General features: G+C 56.9%; 1 protein-coding gene across 1 annotated transcript in view; it reads left to right on the top strand.

The window, feature by feature from the left end:
* Positions 1 to 14,768, top strand: part of TRPM2 (transient receptor potential cation channel subfamily M member 2) — a 57,957-nt gene that overhangs the window by 36,067 nt on the left and 7,122 nt on the right. The window contains exons 18-28 of the mRNA XM_084639846.1: positions 4,151 to 4,269; positions 4,633 to 4,765; positions 4,941 to 5,112; positions 6,733 to 6,913; positions 7,804 to 7,985; positions 8,274 to 8,406; positions 11,212 to 11,299; positions 11,931 to 12,018; positions 12,959 to 13,110; positions 13,688 to 13,764; positions 14,006 to 14,107. Of these exons, the coding sequence (XP_084495972.1) occupies positions 4,151 to 4,269; positions 4,633 to 4,765; positions 4,941 to 5,112; positions 6,733 to 6,913; positions 7,804 to 7,985; positions 8,274 to 8,406; positions 11,212 to 11,299; positions 11,931 to 12,018; positions 12,959 to 13,110; positions 13,688 to 13,764; positions 14,006 to 14,107 (1,427 nt within the window). The remainder of the gene's footprint in view (positions 1 to 4,150; positions 4,270 to 4,632; positions 4,766 to 4,940; positions 5,113 to 6,732; positions 6,914 to 7,803; positions 7,986 to 8,273; positions 8,407 to 11,211; positions 11,300 to 11,930; positions 12,019 to 12,958; positions 13,111 to 13,687; positions 13,765 to 14,005; positions 14,108 to 14,768) is intronic.

Genomic DNA, 14,768 nt, shown 5'->3' with positions numbered 1-14,768 from the left:
ATCACCTATGCCAGCCAAATGGTGCTGTCACACCTGTCAGTTGGCCACACACTCACTCGCGCGCTCTCACATGCCACGCTCACAGGGTTCACGCCAGATGGGCCCTTCGGACCATCTAGTCTGGCAGGGCCGGCCTTAGGGAAATTGTCACCCTGGGTGAACTTGTATTTTGGCACCTCTGACCCCTGTGGATGCAGTGCCCTCCATCCCCTCTGGCTCCTGTGGGTGCCCCCCCGCCATTGCCCCTGGCCTCCACGTGCTCTCCAGACTCCCCAGTCCCCTGCGCCCCAACCCCTGCGCCCACATGGGGAAAGTGACCTGGATGCACAGAGCGGCTGGCATTGATGCTCGCTCCCCCCTTGAACGCTGCTTCTCCGCGCACCCCTCGGGGGCTGTGAGTGGGGAGTGACGTCAGGGGTTGTTCCCCACCTGGGCTGTGTAAAGGGAGGGCAGGAGAGCAGCAGCTCCTGATGCCTCACAGCACAGCCTGGGTGGGGAAAGTGACTTGGATGCAGGGAGCCCTGCCGTTGCTCCTCGCTCCCCGCCTTGCAGCCCCCTGGAACATGGGGAGGGCGAGCAGCATGTGTGTCACTGCTGTCCCCCCCCACGTTCCTCTGATGGGAGGAAGCAGGGAGACATCTGGGCACCTCCCCTGAGCCGTGTTCCCCTGCCAGCCAGGAGCAGTTTCTGACACTACACTGGCAGCGCACATCTCTGCACTCCCGCACGGCGCCCTCTGCACCATGGCGCCCCTGGGCAGTCACCCGGGTGGCCCACCCCTAAGGCTGGCCCTGTAGTCTGGCCTACTGTACGTCATATACCAGAGAATTTCACCCAGCCACACCAGTGTCAAGCTCAGTCACTTGGGTCTGCACGCCTTTCGGGAAGATGTGCTTTAGTCAATCCGAGACAGCGAATCCACCACTTCCCATGGTAGTTTGTTCCCGCTTGGCCCTCTGGTGTTCTTCAGACATCATTCTGCCCTGGCGACTAATCTTCATTTAAAGTTACAGAGGTGCTCGGTGTTGGCAACACTTGGCTGTTTTATGTCCCGGCTGAAACCTCTGAAGAAGGTGGCAGAGCAGAAATATCAGCAGTACGGTCCGGTGCTTAGATGTCTTGGGCTAGCAAGCTGCGATGGGAAAAGATGAAGGGCCTGAAAGCACCATATAATGAGAGGCAAGAGCATCAGAAGCTCCCTAAAAGTGGCGGGGTCACCAGCACCCGAACCGTGGCCCTGCCTCCTGCACCCGCCCCTTCCCCCTGAGGCCCTGCCCCTTCTCCCCCGTCCTCGCATCACACCTTGCCCCAAGATCCCGCTCCTGCGCTGCCTCTTCCCCCGATACCTCTCCACCCCCTCACCCCCATCCCTCACCCTTTTGGCCAGTGTAAAGTGATGGGGCCATGGCCCCCTAGTCCCCCTCCCCCGATAAGAGTAACAGCAGCCCTAAACCAGAAAAAGCTGCCCCTCCTCAAGGGGCTGGGGAGAGTTTCCAGGGTTGGCACTGCAGCCCTAGCAGTGGCCACAGGCCTGTGCTGGCGGGCTGGGATCACATACCCAGGTAAGCTGGCTGAAGGTGGCATGGGTTCACCCTCCCTGTTCAAAACATGGGCCTTAGTTCCAATATGAATCAGTCTGGCTTCTGCTTCCAGCCATTGGTTCTTGTTCTGCCTTTTCCCCAAGATTAAAGAGCTCTTTAGCACCAAATATTTTCTCCCATGCTTACTAGAAAGCATTGAGGGCATAGGCCTAATCCAAGTTGGGGGAGAAAATTTTGGTATCTCCGGCGTTTCGTAGTCTGCCTCCACCTGTCGGCCCTATTTACCCTTCCAAATCCATGACATAGCGTGAGGGACTAACAGGGGTCCTTTGGCGATTTGTAGCGATTACAGAGAGAGTCACTGATATTCTGGGCTGATTGAACTGGAGGGATAGTTCAGGAGACCCCAGTACCCACAGAGAAAGTTGGTGGCATTCCCAAGGTTTTGTTTGAACTGCTCTTGTAGATACTTTTGGGCTGAGTCAGGGGAAGGAGGAGAAGTGCCCAAGATACTGAGACCTTCTTAAATGAAGGCACTAAGGCTCAGTACTGAAATAAGGAACTGGCAGCTTTATGGACCCAGGGGTATCTCCCAACAGCCTGTCCCACTGTGCTTTGAGTCCCCTGTAAAACCAAGCGTGGATATATTGGGGTGGTTCCAAGAGACCTGATCAGGAGCCTGGAGGGGATCTTCTCAGCACATGTGTGGATGGAATATTGCATCTTCCCGCAGAAACTGTCCCATAACTGTAGCATAGATGAGAAGATGGGAAGACAGGGATTGTTTCTGTGGGAAGAGCTGTCCTTGTGTGTTTGTCCCAGAGCTAAGGTGAACCCAAGATCTGTTCTGTAACCCCGTGGGACGACAAAGAGCCATCGTCACCAGCAAGGATTCATAAGTCACTGAGATGGAATCACAGAAAATGCTAGGTCTTTAGCTGGTGTCGATAGCACAAGTGCCCCTGACTTCTAGAGAGGTGGTCTATGTGACTTGAGTGGAGCTATGAGCCAGCTGAGAATCTGGCCCACTTCTCACAGCTAAGCAGTCAAGCCATGTTAGAAAGTGGGTTAGCAGAGCTCCAAAGTGCTCCAAGATGTGATACTGGAGATTCATTGCCCTTTCGTTCCTCAGATCACTGAGAAATGATCTCAGGGTTTGGCCAAAAGGAAAACAGTAAGAATGAATCAGCCATGGGGGTGTATGCAAGGATGGTGTGGATTGCACTCTCAGCAAATTTGCGGATGATACTAAACTGGGAGGAGTGGTAGATACGCTGGAGGGGAGGGATAGGATACAGAAGGACCTAGACAAATTGGAGGATTGGGCCAAAAGAAATCTGATGAGGTTCAATAAGGATAAGTGCAGGGTCCTGCACTTAGGAGGGAAGAACCCAATGCACAGCTACAGACTAGGGACCGAATGGCTAGGCAGCAGTTCTGTGGAAAAGGACCTAGGGGTGACAGTGGATGAGAAGCTGGATATGAGTCAGCAGTGTGCCCTTGTTGCCAAGAAGGCCAATGGCATTTTGGGATGTATAAGTAGGGGCATAGCGAGCAGATCGAGGGATGTGATCGTTCCCCTCTATTCAACATTGGTGAGGCCTCATCTGGAGTACTGTGTCCAGTTTTGGGCCCCACACTTCAAGAAGGATGTGGATAAATTGGAGAGAGTCCAGCGAAGGGCAACAAAAATGATTAGGGGACTGGAACACATGAGTTATGAGGAGAGGCTGAGGGAGCTGGGCTTGTTTAGCCTGCAGAAGAGAAGAATGAGGGGGGATTTGATAGCTGCTTTCAACTACCTGAAAGGGGGTTCCAAAGAGGATGGCTCTAGACTGTTCTCAATGGCAGCAGATGACAGAACGAGGAGTAATGGTCTCAAGTTGCAGTGGGGGAGGTTTAGATTGGATATTAGGAAAAACTTTTTCACTAAGAGGGTGGTGAAACACTGGAATGCGTTACCTAGGGAGGTGGTAGAATCTCCTTCCTTAGAGGTTTTTAAGGTCAGGCTTGACAAAGCCCTGGCTGGGATGATTTAACTGGGAATTGGTCCTGCTTTGAGCAGGGGGTTGGACTAGATGACCTTCTGGGGTCCCTTCCAACCCTGATATTCTATGATTCTATGATTCTATGATCCTACCGGTCCCTTTGGAAATAACCGCAGTCAGATTCCCAGCCTCACTCCATTATACAAAAGAAGAGTTCTAGGTCAGCCTCTCAAATGCACTCGCAAATATTTTACAGGACATCTAAGAACAGAACCTGCCACCTTCTTCAGAGGTTTAGGCCGGAACATAAAACAGCTAAGTGCTGCCAACACCAAGCACCTCAGTAACTTTAAATGAAGTTTGGTCACCGGGGTAGAATGATGTCTGAAGAACACCAGAGGGCCCAGTCTCAGGGATTGTTGAGTATTCTCCTGGTGCCAAAATCACCATGGCAGGGAAATTCATTATCAATTGAAGCCCACTCCCCCATTTCCTCCCACCCCCTTGAAATCCAGCTCAGATTCCTGTTGGGGACCCAGCGCCACAATTGCTGTCTCAAGTGCATAGAAGCAGCCTATGTTCTGTTTATTGACATACCGAAACCACTTCTTTTCCTAACAGCTGTTCTATGACCCCGATGGCTTTGGGTTACTGAAAATGGCTTCCTTGTACTTCAGTGATTTCTGGAATAAACTGGATGTTTGCGCCATCTTGATCTTTATAACAGGGCTGACCTGCCGGTGAGTACGTGGGATTCTGTAGGACGGTATAAAACTGCTTCTTTGCTGGAGCTGCTGGAAAACCAGGGAGGGGAATTTGCAAAAGAGGTGGTTGGAATTTTTTCAATGTAACATCTACATTCAAAATTGGGATGAAACTTTTCATGGAAACAGGGATCATTTTGCCCAGCTCCGCGCTGTCCCCAGGTGCTGTGTCACTCTGTCGGATAGGTTTTGAGCTGTATCTCTCTCTCAAGTGGGACTCTCGGGGTAGACTTATTTGTTCCCCAGGAAAGCAGGCTGTGAATTTTTCTGTTATAAAAAGGCAGTAACATTGGTTAAGCCAATGCACTGATATGTCTTCCTTTCCCCTGTCTGTGTCAGATGGATCCCATCCACTTTATATCCAGGACGGATCATATTGTCTCTGGCTTTTATTATTTTCTGCTTGCGGCTGATGCATATTTTCACAGTCAGTAAAACTCTGGGGCCCAAGATCATCATAGTGAAGAGAATGGTAAGAGCTACTCCCCCCTGCAGATGGCATGATGTCAGTAGGAGCAGAGTGGGGCCTACATGTGATCCGGGTATCGGAGCTGTGCATGCCTTCGTTCTGGGAGAGGGTGTAATTCTCTGCACCTGATCTGTGGAGAGGAACCTTTTCACTCCTGCGTTGTCTCATGACTTTGCAGATGAAGGACGTCTTCTTCTTCCTCTTCCTCTTGGCTGTCTGGGTTGTGTCCTTTGGCGTAGCCAAGCAAGCTATCCTGATCCATAACGAGGAGCGTGTGGACTGGATCTTCCGGGGCGTCGTCTACCATTCCTACCTGACCATTTTTGGGCAGATCCCTTCCTACATCGATGGTACGGAACCTAGGGTTTCTCGCAGGCTCCTGGCTGGGCCATGAGATTTCCAAAGCCTTTGTTACAGTGCAGAGACACCCCTGTGCTGTTCTCGTATGGCTGAAACAGCTAGTCTCGTCCTGCCAGTGCGCAGGGGCTCCACGCAGCTCCGCGGCTTCCCAGCAGGAGTCCAGTAGCAGCTCGGCTCTGAGATTTTGATCCAGAACAGCAGGAAATGAGGCTCAGAGTGAAAGAATGAAATTGAAATAAAACATGAAAGACAGAGAGAGCGAGAAGGGCAGAGAGGAGTGAATCTGGGGCTGTGCCCAGAGCTGGTTTGCTGTGTCCTTTACCATGCACACCCTAGTTCAGACCAGCGTCACAGAAGGACATGAGCCCCTTCCCTACTTTCACACCACTCTGAGGAAGGAATTTTGTAGAAATAAACACAACGGGCCAGCGCATCCCTTCCGGGACACCTGCTTGATGCAGAGGCAACTCCCTCAAAGTCAATGGGCCAGATCGCGAGCTGGTATCAATTGGTCTAGACCCACTGAAGCCAGTGGATCATTACACCCATCAAACTGATGTCATGGAGTGGAGACTTGGGCTCAGTGCTTGTGTCGAAGAGGGTGGCATGAGGGGTCACCAGAGACAGGAGAAACTAAAACTAAAGTGACCCTAAGAGCCTGATCCTGTGAGATGCTGAGCTCTCTCAGCTCTTGTTGCTGTCAGAGCATTGAGGGTGCTCAGCATCTTTAAGGATCAGGACCAACAGCAGCAGGGACCCTTGCCTGACTGTCTCTCTCCCAGCATTCTCCACGTCCTTCACAAATGCATCCCAAATAGTGTCTCCACCCACAGCTCTGCTGGCATGGGTGTGGTGGTGCCATTCATTAGTCATGCAGTCACATGACCATCACTGGTTTCCATGGAAATATTTGCGACTCCTGAAGGGGTTGCACATTTGCAGGGGAAGTGCCGGGTTTGCTATTAGTCATGTCTCTCCTCTTAAAGAGTTACTCTGACCCAGTCAGGCAGCAGAAACAACACAATGTGGCCAATCGCATGCTGTAAATGACAGCTAGAATAAAGCAGTGGGAGCCAGTCTGAGGATGGGAACTATGATTCCAAACGTACATGCACATGCAAAGGACAGTCTCCGGAATCGGGAATCGGTGTGAATGACTCACCATTCTGAGAGAGGCCTGAATTCCGCTCATTGCCGGGTCAGCTCAGCGCTGTTCTCCCAAGTCTAGTGGGTAACTCATCACTGATGAGTGACTGCACCTGGCAACCTTGGGAGCGGAGCAGAGAAAAAAGCTCCAGCCGCTTTCCTACCCATGAGTAGCTGCTAAGAAACAACCAGTCAGTTACAAGTGTCTCTTGCTCCAGCGTCCTAGAGGCAGCTGGGTGCAGCTGCGCCATGCAGGGACTGAGTTTGAGTTCCCTACGGAACTCCCTGGCCTGGACGGGCAGGAACAAACTAGTGTTTGCTATTAAGATGGCTGCTATTAAGCCAGTCTGTTTAAGATGGGCTGCTGGGTCCATGCAGAGCTGCCCAGAACAGCAGCAATGTAACACACAGCTGGGACAATGACAGAGCCTGCCAATGTGAAACTCTGGTCTCTTCTCTCGCAGGGGTGAACTTCAATCTGGATCAGTGCAGCCCGAATGGAACAGACCCCTACAAGCCCAAGTGCCCCGAGAGCAATAAGGATAAGCGGCCTGTCTTCCCCGAATGGCTGACAGTCATCTTGCTCTGCCTGTATCTGCTCTTCACAAACATCCTCCTCCTCAACCTGCTCATCGCCATGTTCAAGTGAGTCCGACCCAGCACCGCCACCCCCTGCTCACTGCACTTCTGGGGGGCCATCGGGCGAAGAAAGGGTGAATTAATGCTATAGTAAATGGGGGGGGGTTGCTCAGTGCTGGAATAAGTGGGTGTGAGGGGGACAGCATGCCAGGCATACCACTGCTCGGGGGCAAGCAATATAGGGGCTTCAGCAGCGAGGCATTGCAGGCGCTAGCCCGGGTGGGTCCCAGGAACTGCTCAGACACACGGCTCAAGGCACTTGTCTATGTGGAGGGGGGTGGATTGGGGCCCCAAGTGCCCTGACCTGCCTGGGGGGTGGATGGACGGTCCCAGCTGCACTGGCGTTCCTGGGGAGGTGGATTGGGGATTCCCAGGTGCCCTGACCTGTCTGGGGGTGGATTGGGGGCGCCAGGTGACCTGACCTGCCTGGGGGTGTGTGGATTGGGGGTCGTGGGTGCCCTGACCAGCTTGAGAGGTGAATGTGGGGTCCCAGCTGCACTGGCCAGCATGCAGGCTAGCTCCCAGGCACACTGGCTCAGATGTCAGGTGACCTGCTCTAGATGCAAGCCTGAGGTACCAGCCAAAAGCCTGAGGAACCTGGTGCTGGTGAACTGGTTGGGTGCTGTGGTGCAGACACATTGGCAGGCCCCCAGGCAAGGGTCCACCTGCCCCTCCTTTGGGAGCCCGTCCACCCCTCTGTGCTGGGGCCAACCCCTGTGCTCTGCAGAGCAGCAGGAAGGGAGGCCAGGAATGAAAGGAAAATCAAGGCTGGAAGCCAGCGAGAAGGGCAAAGCGCTGTGCCTGGGGCGGTGCCCAGTGCCGGCTTGCAGAGCCCCTGCCTGGCACTAGCTGGTATGAGCGTAGCTAACCCCTCGCCCCCTGGGCCCTCCTCCCAGCTACACGTTCCAGCAAGTGCAGGAGCACACCGACCAGATCTGGAAGTTCCAGCGGCACGACCTGATTGAGGAATATCACGGCCGGCCTGCTGCTCCCCCGCCCTTCATCCTCTTCAACCACCTGCAGCTCTTCATCAAGAGGGTCCTGCTCCGGCAGCCAGCGAAGCGGCACAAACAGCTCAGTAAGGAGCTCCTTCCCAGGCCAGGCCAGGCCAGGCCGGGCGTGACACGGTGGGGCCTCGCTTCCGCTAGGCTGGGCCAGAGCGACGGTGCATCGCGGGCCACAGGGGTTTGCAGCATTGCAATGCCATGGCTCAAAGGGCCATGGGGAAGTGATGACGTTCTCCAGGCCCTACTGGGATCTGGAGGAGACATAGTACCACTGGGGTCTGAGTGGCCTGGAGTAGGGCCTGGGTCTGAGGGACCTGGGGGTTCTCCTCTGGTGCTCAGCTCTTCGGTTTCTCCTGCAGAAGAAAAGCTGGAGAAGAACGAGGAAGTGGCCCTTCTTTCCTGGGAGACGTACCTGAAGGAGAACTACCTGCAGCACCAGCAGAGCCAGGAGAAGCAGAACATGGAGCAAAATATCCGAGACGTCGTGCAGAGGTACCGGCCCATCTCGCCCACGTTCCCCTAGGAAAGACTCGTGGGTGTCAGTGCTCTCTGCCGTCACGAAGGGAGCTCTGAGTGGGGAGCCTTGGGCGGCTATCCCCAGGGCCCCCTTCCTAGTCCCCCTGAAGCCGGTGAGAAAAACAACCACGTCTACATGCATATCTCTCCTACTTAAAGCCCCGGCATCCCAGGCAGGCCTGGCTTCTTCACACGACCCAGCAGGGGCTGTCTCAGTCTGGCGCCCCCAAACAGCTACTCCCCTCTCTTGAGAGAGAGGCCCCCTTTTTAGACCCCACTATAGTTCTTTGGCTCTCCAGTGTTCCTGGGCCTTCCCCGTCCTGGCGTTGTCCCTTAACAGCCCTTAAGTGTTTGTGAAGAAGTGGCTTATCCTTTTCTGCTTGTTTCTCCTGACAGCCCCCATTAAACTAAACTCAAGCAGTTTTCACGGTAACATGCCAACAACCAGGTTGACACAGAGTATTCGTGCATTATTACCAACCCATCACACCCTGCCCCCAGCGCATGGAGCTGTGATAGCCCTGGGGCATTCCCATCCAGTGCTTCCGGCTCAGGTGTGACAGAATCTGTGCGGGGACTCATCGCACTGCTGGGACGATAGATCAGCAATACTTTGTTTCCCTTTCGCAGCCTCTTTCCTTATAACCCAGCTGTTTCGCTCCCATTCCCATTGCCCCCAGCACGCTAACAGGCTGCTGGAGCTCCCTCCAGAACCTGTCTCCTCAGTCGGGGGGCCACTGCAGAGTGAGACATGCTTCTCTCTTCCCTTGGGGGCTGCGTGGGTGGCTCTGCAGTGCTCCAAGCACTAGACCAAGGGATCGATGACTAGTGGTTTTGGGGCTTATAGTGCAAACTCAGCCCAATGTAAGCCAAGCACTTGGTGTATCTACCCGGAAAGAGCCACTGGAATGGCCATTGAGCCCTGCCGAGGGTGCATTGCAATGCACTTGGCTTCTCTCCCTGGGACCCTGGCTGGCACTGGCTGGGGATGCTGCAGGGGCAGTGCACTCAGTGGTTTGGGAAAGCGAGCATCCCTCTGCAGTGACTCCTTCTGTCGACCCGATGGGCTCAAGTGAAGTCCGGAGCGGAGGGATAGGTCAGTGGAGAAGAGCAGTCGGATTATTAGGGCTCAGGTGCACTGGAGACAAGGAAAGAATCACTGTTAGTTAGTTCTCTGGCCCCAGCGACAGGGGGCCCGCCGAGGCCAATGGAAGCCCCTATCCCGCAGCCAGCGGAGATATAGGGCATATGTGTGGGAGTGATTTGGAGCCCTTGCATGTCCAGAGGGTACGTTTGGAGTGTCAAGGAGCAGCTTGGACCTGGAGGCTCCATGAAGAGCCCTGTTCACTCTATCAGTTACTTCTGGCATAATGGCTCCTGGACAGTCCTGGGCTGGCACAGGTGTCAATGAGAGCAGGATGTGGCCCATTCTCTGCAGGGCTATAGGCATAGGCACCAACTTCTCCTGGTGCCGGTGGGTGCTTGACCCCACCCAGCCCCTGGCCCCTCCCCAACTCCACCCCTGCCCCGTCCCCATTCCAACCCCTTCCCAAAAGTCCCTGCCCCAACTTTGCCCCCTCCCTGCCCCTATTGAACTCATTCCCCAAATCCCCGCCCCGGCCCTGCCTTTTCCCCGCCTCCTCCCCTGAGCGCGCCGCGTTCCTGCTTCTCCCCGCTCCCTCCCAGAGCTCATTATGTCGCGAAACAGCTGTTTTGTGGCAGCAAGAGCTGGGAGAAGTGGGGAAGCGGCGTGCTCGGGGAGGAGGCAGAGGTGAGGTGAGGTGAGCTGGAGTGGGGGGCCGGGGCGGGGAGCTTGGCTGCCGGTGGGTGCAGAGCACCCACCAATTTTTCCCTGTGGGTGTTCCAGCCCTGGAGCGCCCACAGAGTCAGCGCCTATGGCTGTAGGGCCATGCTAAGCCTGCTGTCTGCTGTGGCAGAGCCACTGGCAGGGGAGATGGTGGTTGTGGGTGAGACACGCAATGCAGCTTGTGAGGAGATTTAGTGCACACGAAAGTTGCCTGGTGGCATTGGGCAGAGCCAAGTAGAAGGCAGTGAGGGCAGTGGCAGGTGTGTGCCAGCCCTTGCCCAGGCCACATCGCACCTCGGGGTGAGCTTGCAGGACACTGTGGCCTCCACTGTCTATGTGATCTGCAGAAATGGGACTCAGGGGCAAACCAAAGGCTACAGCTCTAGCCAGATGCAGCAGCGAGCGAGCAGGGCCTGAGCAGCAGTTATGCATGGCTAGTGGTGTGTCATTCACGTGTGCTGAACCTCTCACTTAGTATGGGCCAGACTGGCCCTGCTGCCAACGCAGAGAGGGCAAGGAGCTGGCCCACCTCCATGCACTCTGCACCAGCCTGTGCACATGGGCAGGGAGGAGCAGCCCCCAGCATGGCCGCTGAGGAGCGGGCCTCTCTGCCTTGCCAAGGGATGTGCCACGTGCACACTCAGCTGTGCTCCAGGGAGCGGGGGACACTGAGGCACAACCCTCCGCAGAGCTGCCCAGGGGCAGTTCCATCCTGCCTCCTCTCAGGGCTGGGTCTGACCAGCATCCACCAGGGACGATGAACAGTGGGGGGCGCTGGGAATGCAAAGGCGGGAATTCGGCACTTTGAGCTGGCAGGCTGCGTGAGGGGCAGGAGGTCTGTGGGCAGCGCTGTGTGAAGGCACGCAGGCTGCCCTGACCCCGGAGCAGTGTCTCGCTGGCTGTATGTCGCTGCGTGGGACGCCTGCTCAGCGCCTCGTTCCCCAAGGCCCCTGTCTCCTCTCACCCGCTCGCAGGGTGGCTGTGTTGGCGGAGTTGCTGGATTTGGATCAGGTGAAGAGGACCGGACTGGTGGAGCAGAGGCTGACTGGTCTGGAAGATCAGGTGAGACAGAGCTCGAGGCGCGTGGAGAGGACAGATGTTGTCACAGATGGCCTTGCGTGGAGTGGGTGACATTTGGGATTGGGAGGGGGGACTGGGCTGGGGCCTGGGCAGCCAGCCATGTTCAGGATCGGGAGGTCATGGGGGAGGGAGGCCCAGGGAGTGGGTCAGAGGCTGGGGAGTGGGTTGTACTCAGGATCAGGCAGCCAAGACATCTCATCCAAGCTACTCTGGGAAAACTTGCGCTATTTGAGGGGCAATATAGTCCCATCCCACCGCTGAGCCTCTGCTCCTCTTCCATTTGAGTCCCTTCAGCAGAGGAAGCCCAGCAGAACTGGGCACTGATTTCAGTCCCAAGGTCAGAGGAATTACACGGAGGGTTACGCCCCCTGAGACCGTCTCCTGCGAGGGGCGCTCCAACCACTGTCCTGACAAAGCGGGGCCACGCCCCTTCTGGCTCTCACAATCACAGTAAAATTGAACTAAACCGAAACCCAACCACATCCCTGAGCCTGGAAATGGGGCATCCACACCCGCCCCTCTCTCCCCACCTCCCCCGCCCATGTCCGAGCTGGGCCCTGGGTGGGAGCTCTGGGAGGTGGCTTTCCCTGACGGTCTGCTCTGCTCTGGATAGATGTCCCAGACCGCCAAGACCCTGGCCTGGATCGTGCGGGCCCTGCGTGGGAATGGATTTGGTTCAGAGGAGGACGCACCCACCGTGGGTAAGTCCAGCCAGTCTCTGACTGACAGCATGTGAGAGGAAAGACCAGCCTTTGTCTTCTAGGACCCATTTCTCCTCTCACTTCTCCAGGGTTCCCACCAGCGTCACTCCGCAGGCTCCAGCGCAGGCCTGATTGGCGCCACTGCAGCTGCCAGGCCTGAGAGCAGGACAGGGCAAGGGGCTCCTAGGTGAGCTGGGTAGCAGGCCCTGCCCCACTGCAGAAGGAGCACAGAGAGTCTTGGATGCCCTGAGCTGGGGGAAGGGAGGAGGGGTTGCGCCTGTTCCCATGGCAGGCAGGGGGCATTGTGCCCAGGCTGGGAGGCTCGCTGCCAGCTTCCGCATACCCCGTGTGGGTTGTGCCGTGGCGGCTGGATGCTACACAGCGCAGCAGGCTCCTACTAATTCCCCTCCCTGCCTCCAGCCCCACTGTATTGGAGATCGTCCTTCCCACCCCTTCCCCAGCAGCTTCCCACCTCCACTTGCCCCACAGCTCCCTCCCATGCTGGATTCCTTCTCCGGGCCCTCGGGGTCCATGCAGGGAGAGCAGGGCTGTGGGACGGGAAGGTGGCAGGGGCATATGTGTAACTGTGCTGGGGAAGAGAGGGGAGGCAGACTCACTTCTATGGGGGCAATGCAACAAATAGCAAGTTCTAGGCCGAAATCTTCAATAGTCAGTGTCCTGTGCAGACAATGCCCGCCACTTGGGGGCGGCCAGGGGCACAGGGCCTGAAGCCTACTGGACCCAGCAGGAGACTGTCCAGTGATCCCAGTGGGCTTTGGGTCAGGCCCAGAGAGTGGTGAAGGAAAGCCGTTCTTATGGGGAAACCCAGCTAACCCTGGCTGCAGGCAGCAGGAACTCCATTGCTTTCACCCTAACCCTTCTCAGAGGTCACGTTCCTCTGCTCCATGGGGGTCTCAGCTCTTTTGTGTTTGTCTCCCAGTCCCCAGCAAAGCCCCAGAGCTGAAGGAATATGGCTTGGAGGAGAAGCCCGAGGAGACGACGGCTCTGTACCATGTGAGCGCCCGCAACCTCCTCTATCCCAGCTCCTCCACAGTCCGTTTCCCAGTGCCGGACGAGAAGGTGCCCTGGGAGGTAGGAGAGCGCCACTGTAGAGAGCAGGGCCTGTGGCTGGGAGATCTGCCCGGAGCAGAGGGGCCGTAGCCTGTGATGCTTGGGGCATGTTGATGGAGGCAGGCAGGGCCAGTGGGCAGAGCACTGAGCCAGGAGCCAGGAACCCCTGCCCCCCGGCTCTGACGCTGCCTCACTCAGTGACCCTAGGCCCAAGATGTCAAGCGTGGGGGCCTCCAGCCATGGTTCGACCTGGAGCCACGTGGCCTGGGGAGGGGAGGGAGCTCAGCAGCTCAGTGCAGCAGGCCGAGGGGAGTACGGACCTACCTGTGGAATTAAACGCTGCACCTTGGGCACTTCCCACTGAGGATGCTGGGCTTCCCCTTGTTGTGCCTGTGCTGACCTGAGTCCCGTTTCCAGCAGAGAGTTGGGTACTCATTGCAGGTCAGTGGGAAGTGTATCCCTCGGAGGGTAGTTCCTCTGGGCCACCTTGGGGTCCACCAGCTCTCTGGAGGGGGCTATGCCGTCCTGGAGCCGCTGGCGGAAGGGCTGTGCCTCTGGGCCGGAGGGATGCGTGTGAAGTGGTTTGTGTGCTCTGCAGGTGGAGTTCCAGATCTATGACCCTCCCTTCTACGTGGCAGACAGGAAGGAGATTGCTGCGTGCGATCCTCTCAGAGAGTGAGTGTGGGATCAGGTAGTCTCTCTCTCTCTCTCTCATATTCTGTCAACCCCCGACCTCTCTTCCAGCCCCCGGCTTTTGTGTATCCATCTCCTCCACTGGCTGGCTATCTGCCAGCAGCGCTCTCCTGCCCTCTGCCCAGCCCTGGCTCTCTCCAGCCGGCTGGCTCCGCCGGTGTTTGTGGCTGCTGGCCAGCACTGTGCATGCTGAAGAGGACAGGGGCTCTGTTCTGTCTTCCAGCTCCCTGGAGGCTCTTTCGAAGATAAACTACAATGCGATGGATGGACTGATCAACCGGCAGAGCTTCCACGGCACGTATACCATCCAGAACAGGCTGCCGCTGTGAGTGAGCCGGGCGGGGGGTTTCTCACACAAACACTGCCCAAGCAAACTGGCTCTGTTGCCTTGGCGCTTTGGCTCCGGCTCAGTGGTACCATGTCTCCCAGGGGCGGGAAGGAAGAGGGCAGCCCAACGTCAGGCCAGTCACAAGCCCGATGTGCTCCCTGCGGTCTCACAGTGCAGTGCAGTGACTCAGATCTCATGGGCAGTGTGTGGACACCCCCTTTGGGGAGCCTAGCCCCCAGCCCTGCCCCTTCTGCCCAAGGCCCCGCCCCCTCACCCACAGGAGCCCTGAGCTCCCCTCCCCCTCACGGCCAGAGGAGCCCCAGCCGAACCACTCAGACCCCCAGGCTGCGGCTGGCCCGAGCACCAGCCCAACCCCTGGGCCGCCAGCCAGCCCGAGCCACCCTGGCCACTGGCCAGCCTAAGTTTTCCCTGGCCACCAGCTGGCCCAGTCTGCCAGCTGGCCCAAGCCGCCGGCTGGCTGAGCCCTGGCTCCAGACTGCTGCCCAAGCTGAGGCCCTGCCGGCTTCGGGGGGAGGGGAAGCGAGGGCGGGGCTTCTGAGCGGAGCGTGGGCAGGGCCACGGCCTAGGTTTGGGGAGAGCTGGCGTATTATACCTGCCGCCCATGTCTGATCTTAACGCAGAAGGAGGCCTGGTGCAG

This window comes from Lepidochelys olivacea (genome assembly GCF_965140295.1).
Source record: "Lepidochelys olivacea isolate rLepOli2 genome assembly, chromosome: 9".
NCBI classification, from domain to species: domain Eukaryota; kingdom Metazoa; phylum Chordata; order Testudines; family Cheloniidae; genus Lepidochelys; species Lepidochelys olivacea.
The sequence above is the reverse complement of the archived record's forward strand: the minus strand, read 5'-3'. Positions and strand labels throughout refer to the sequence as shown.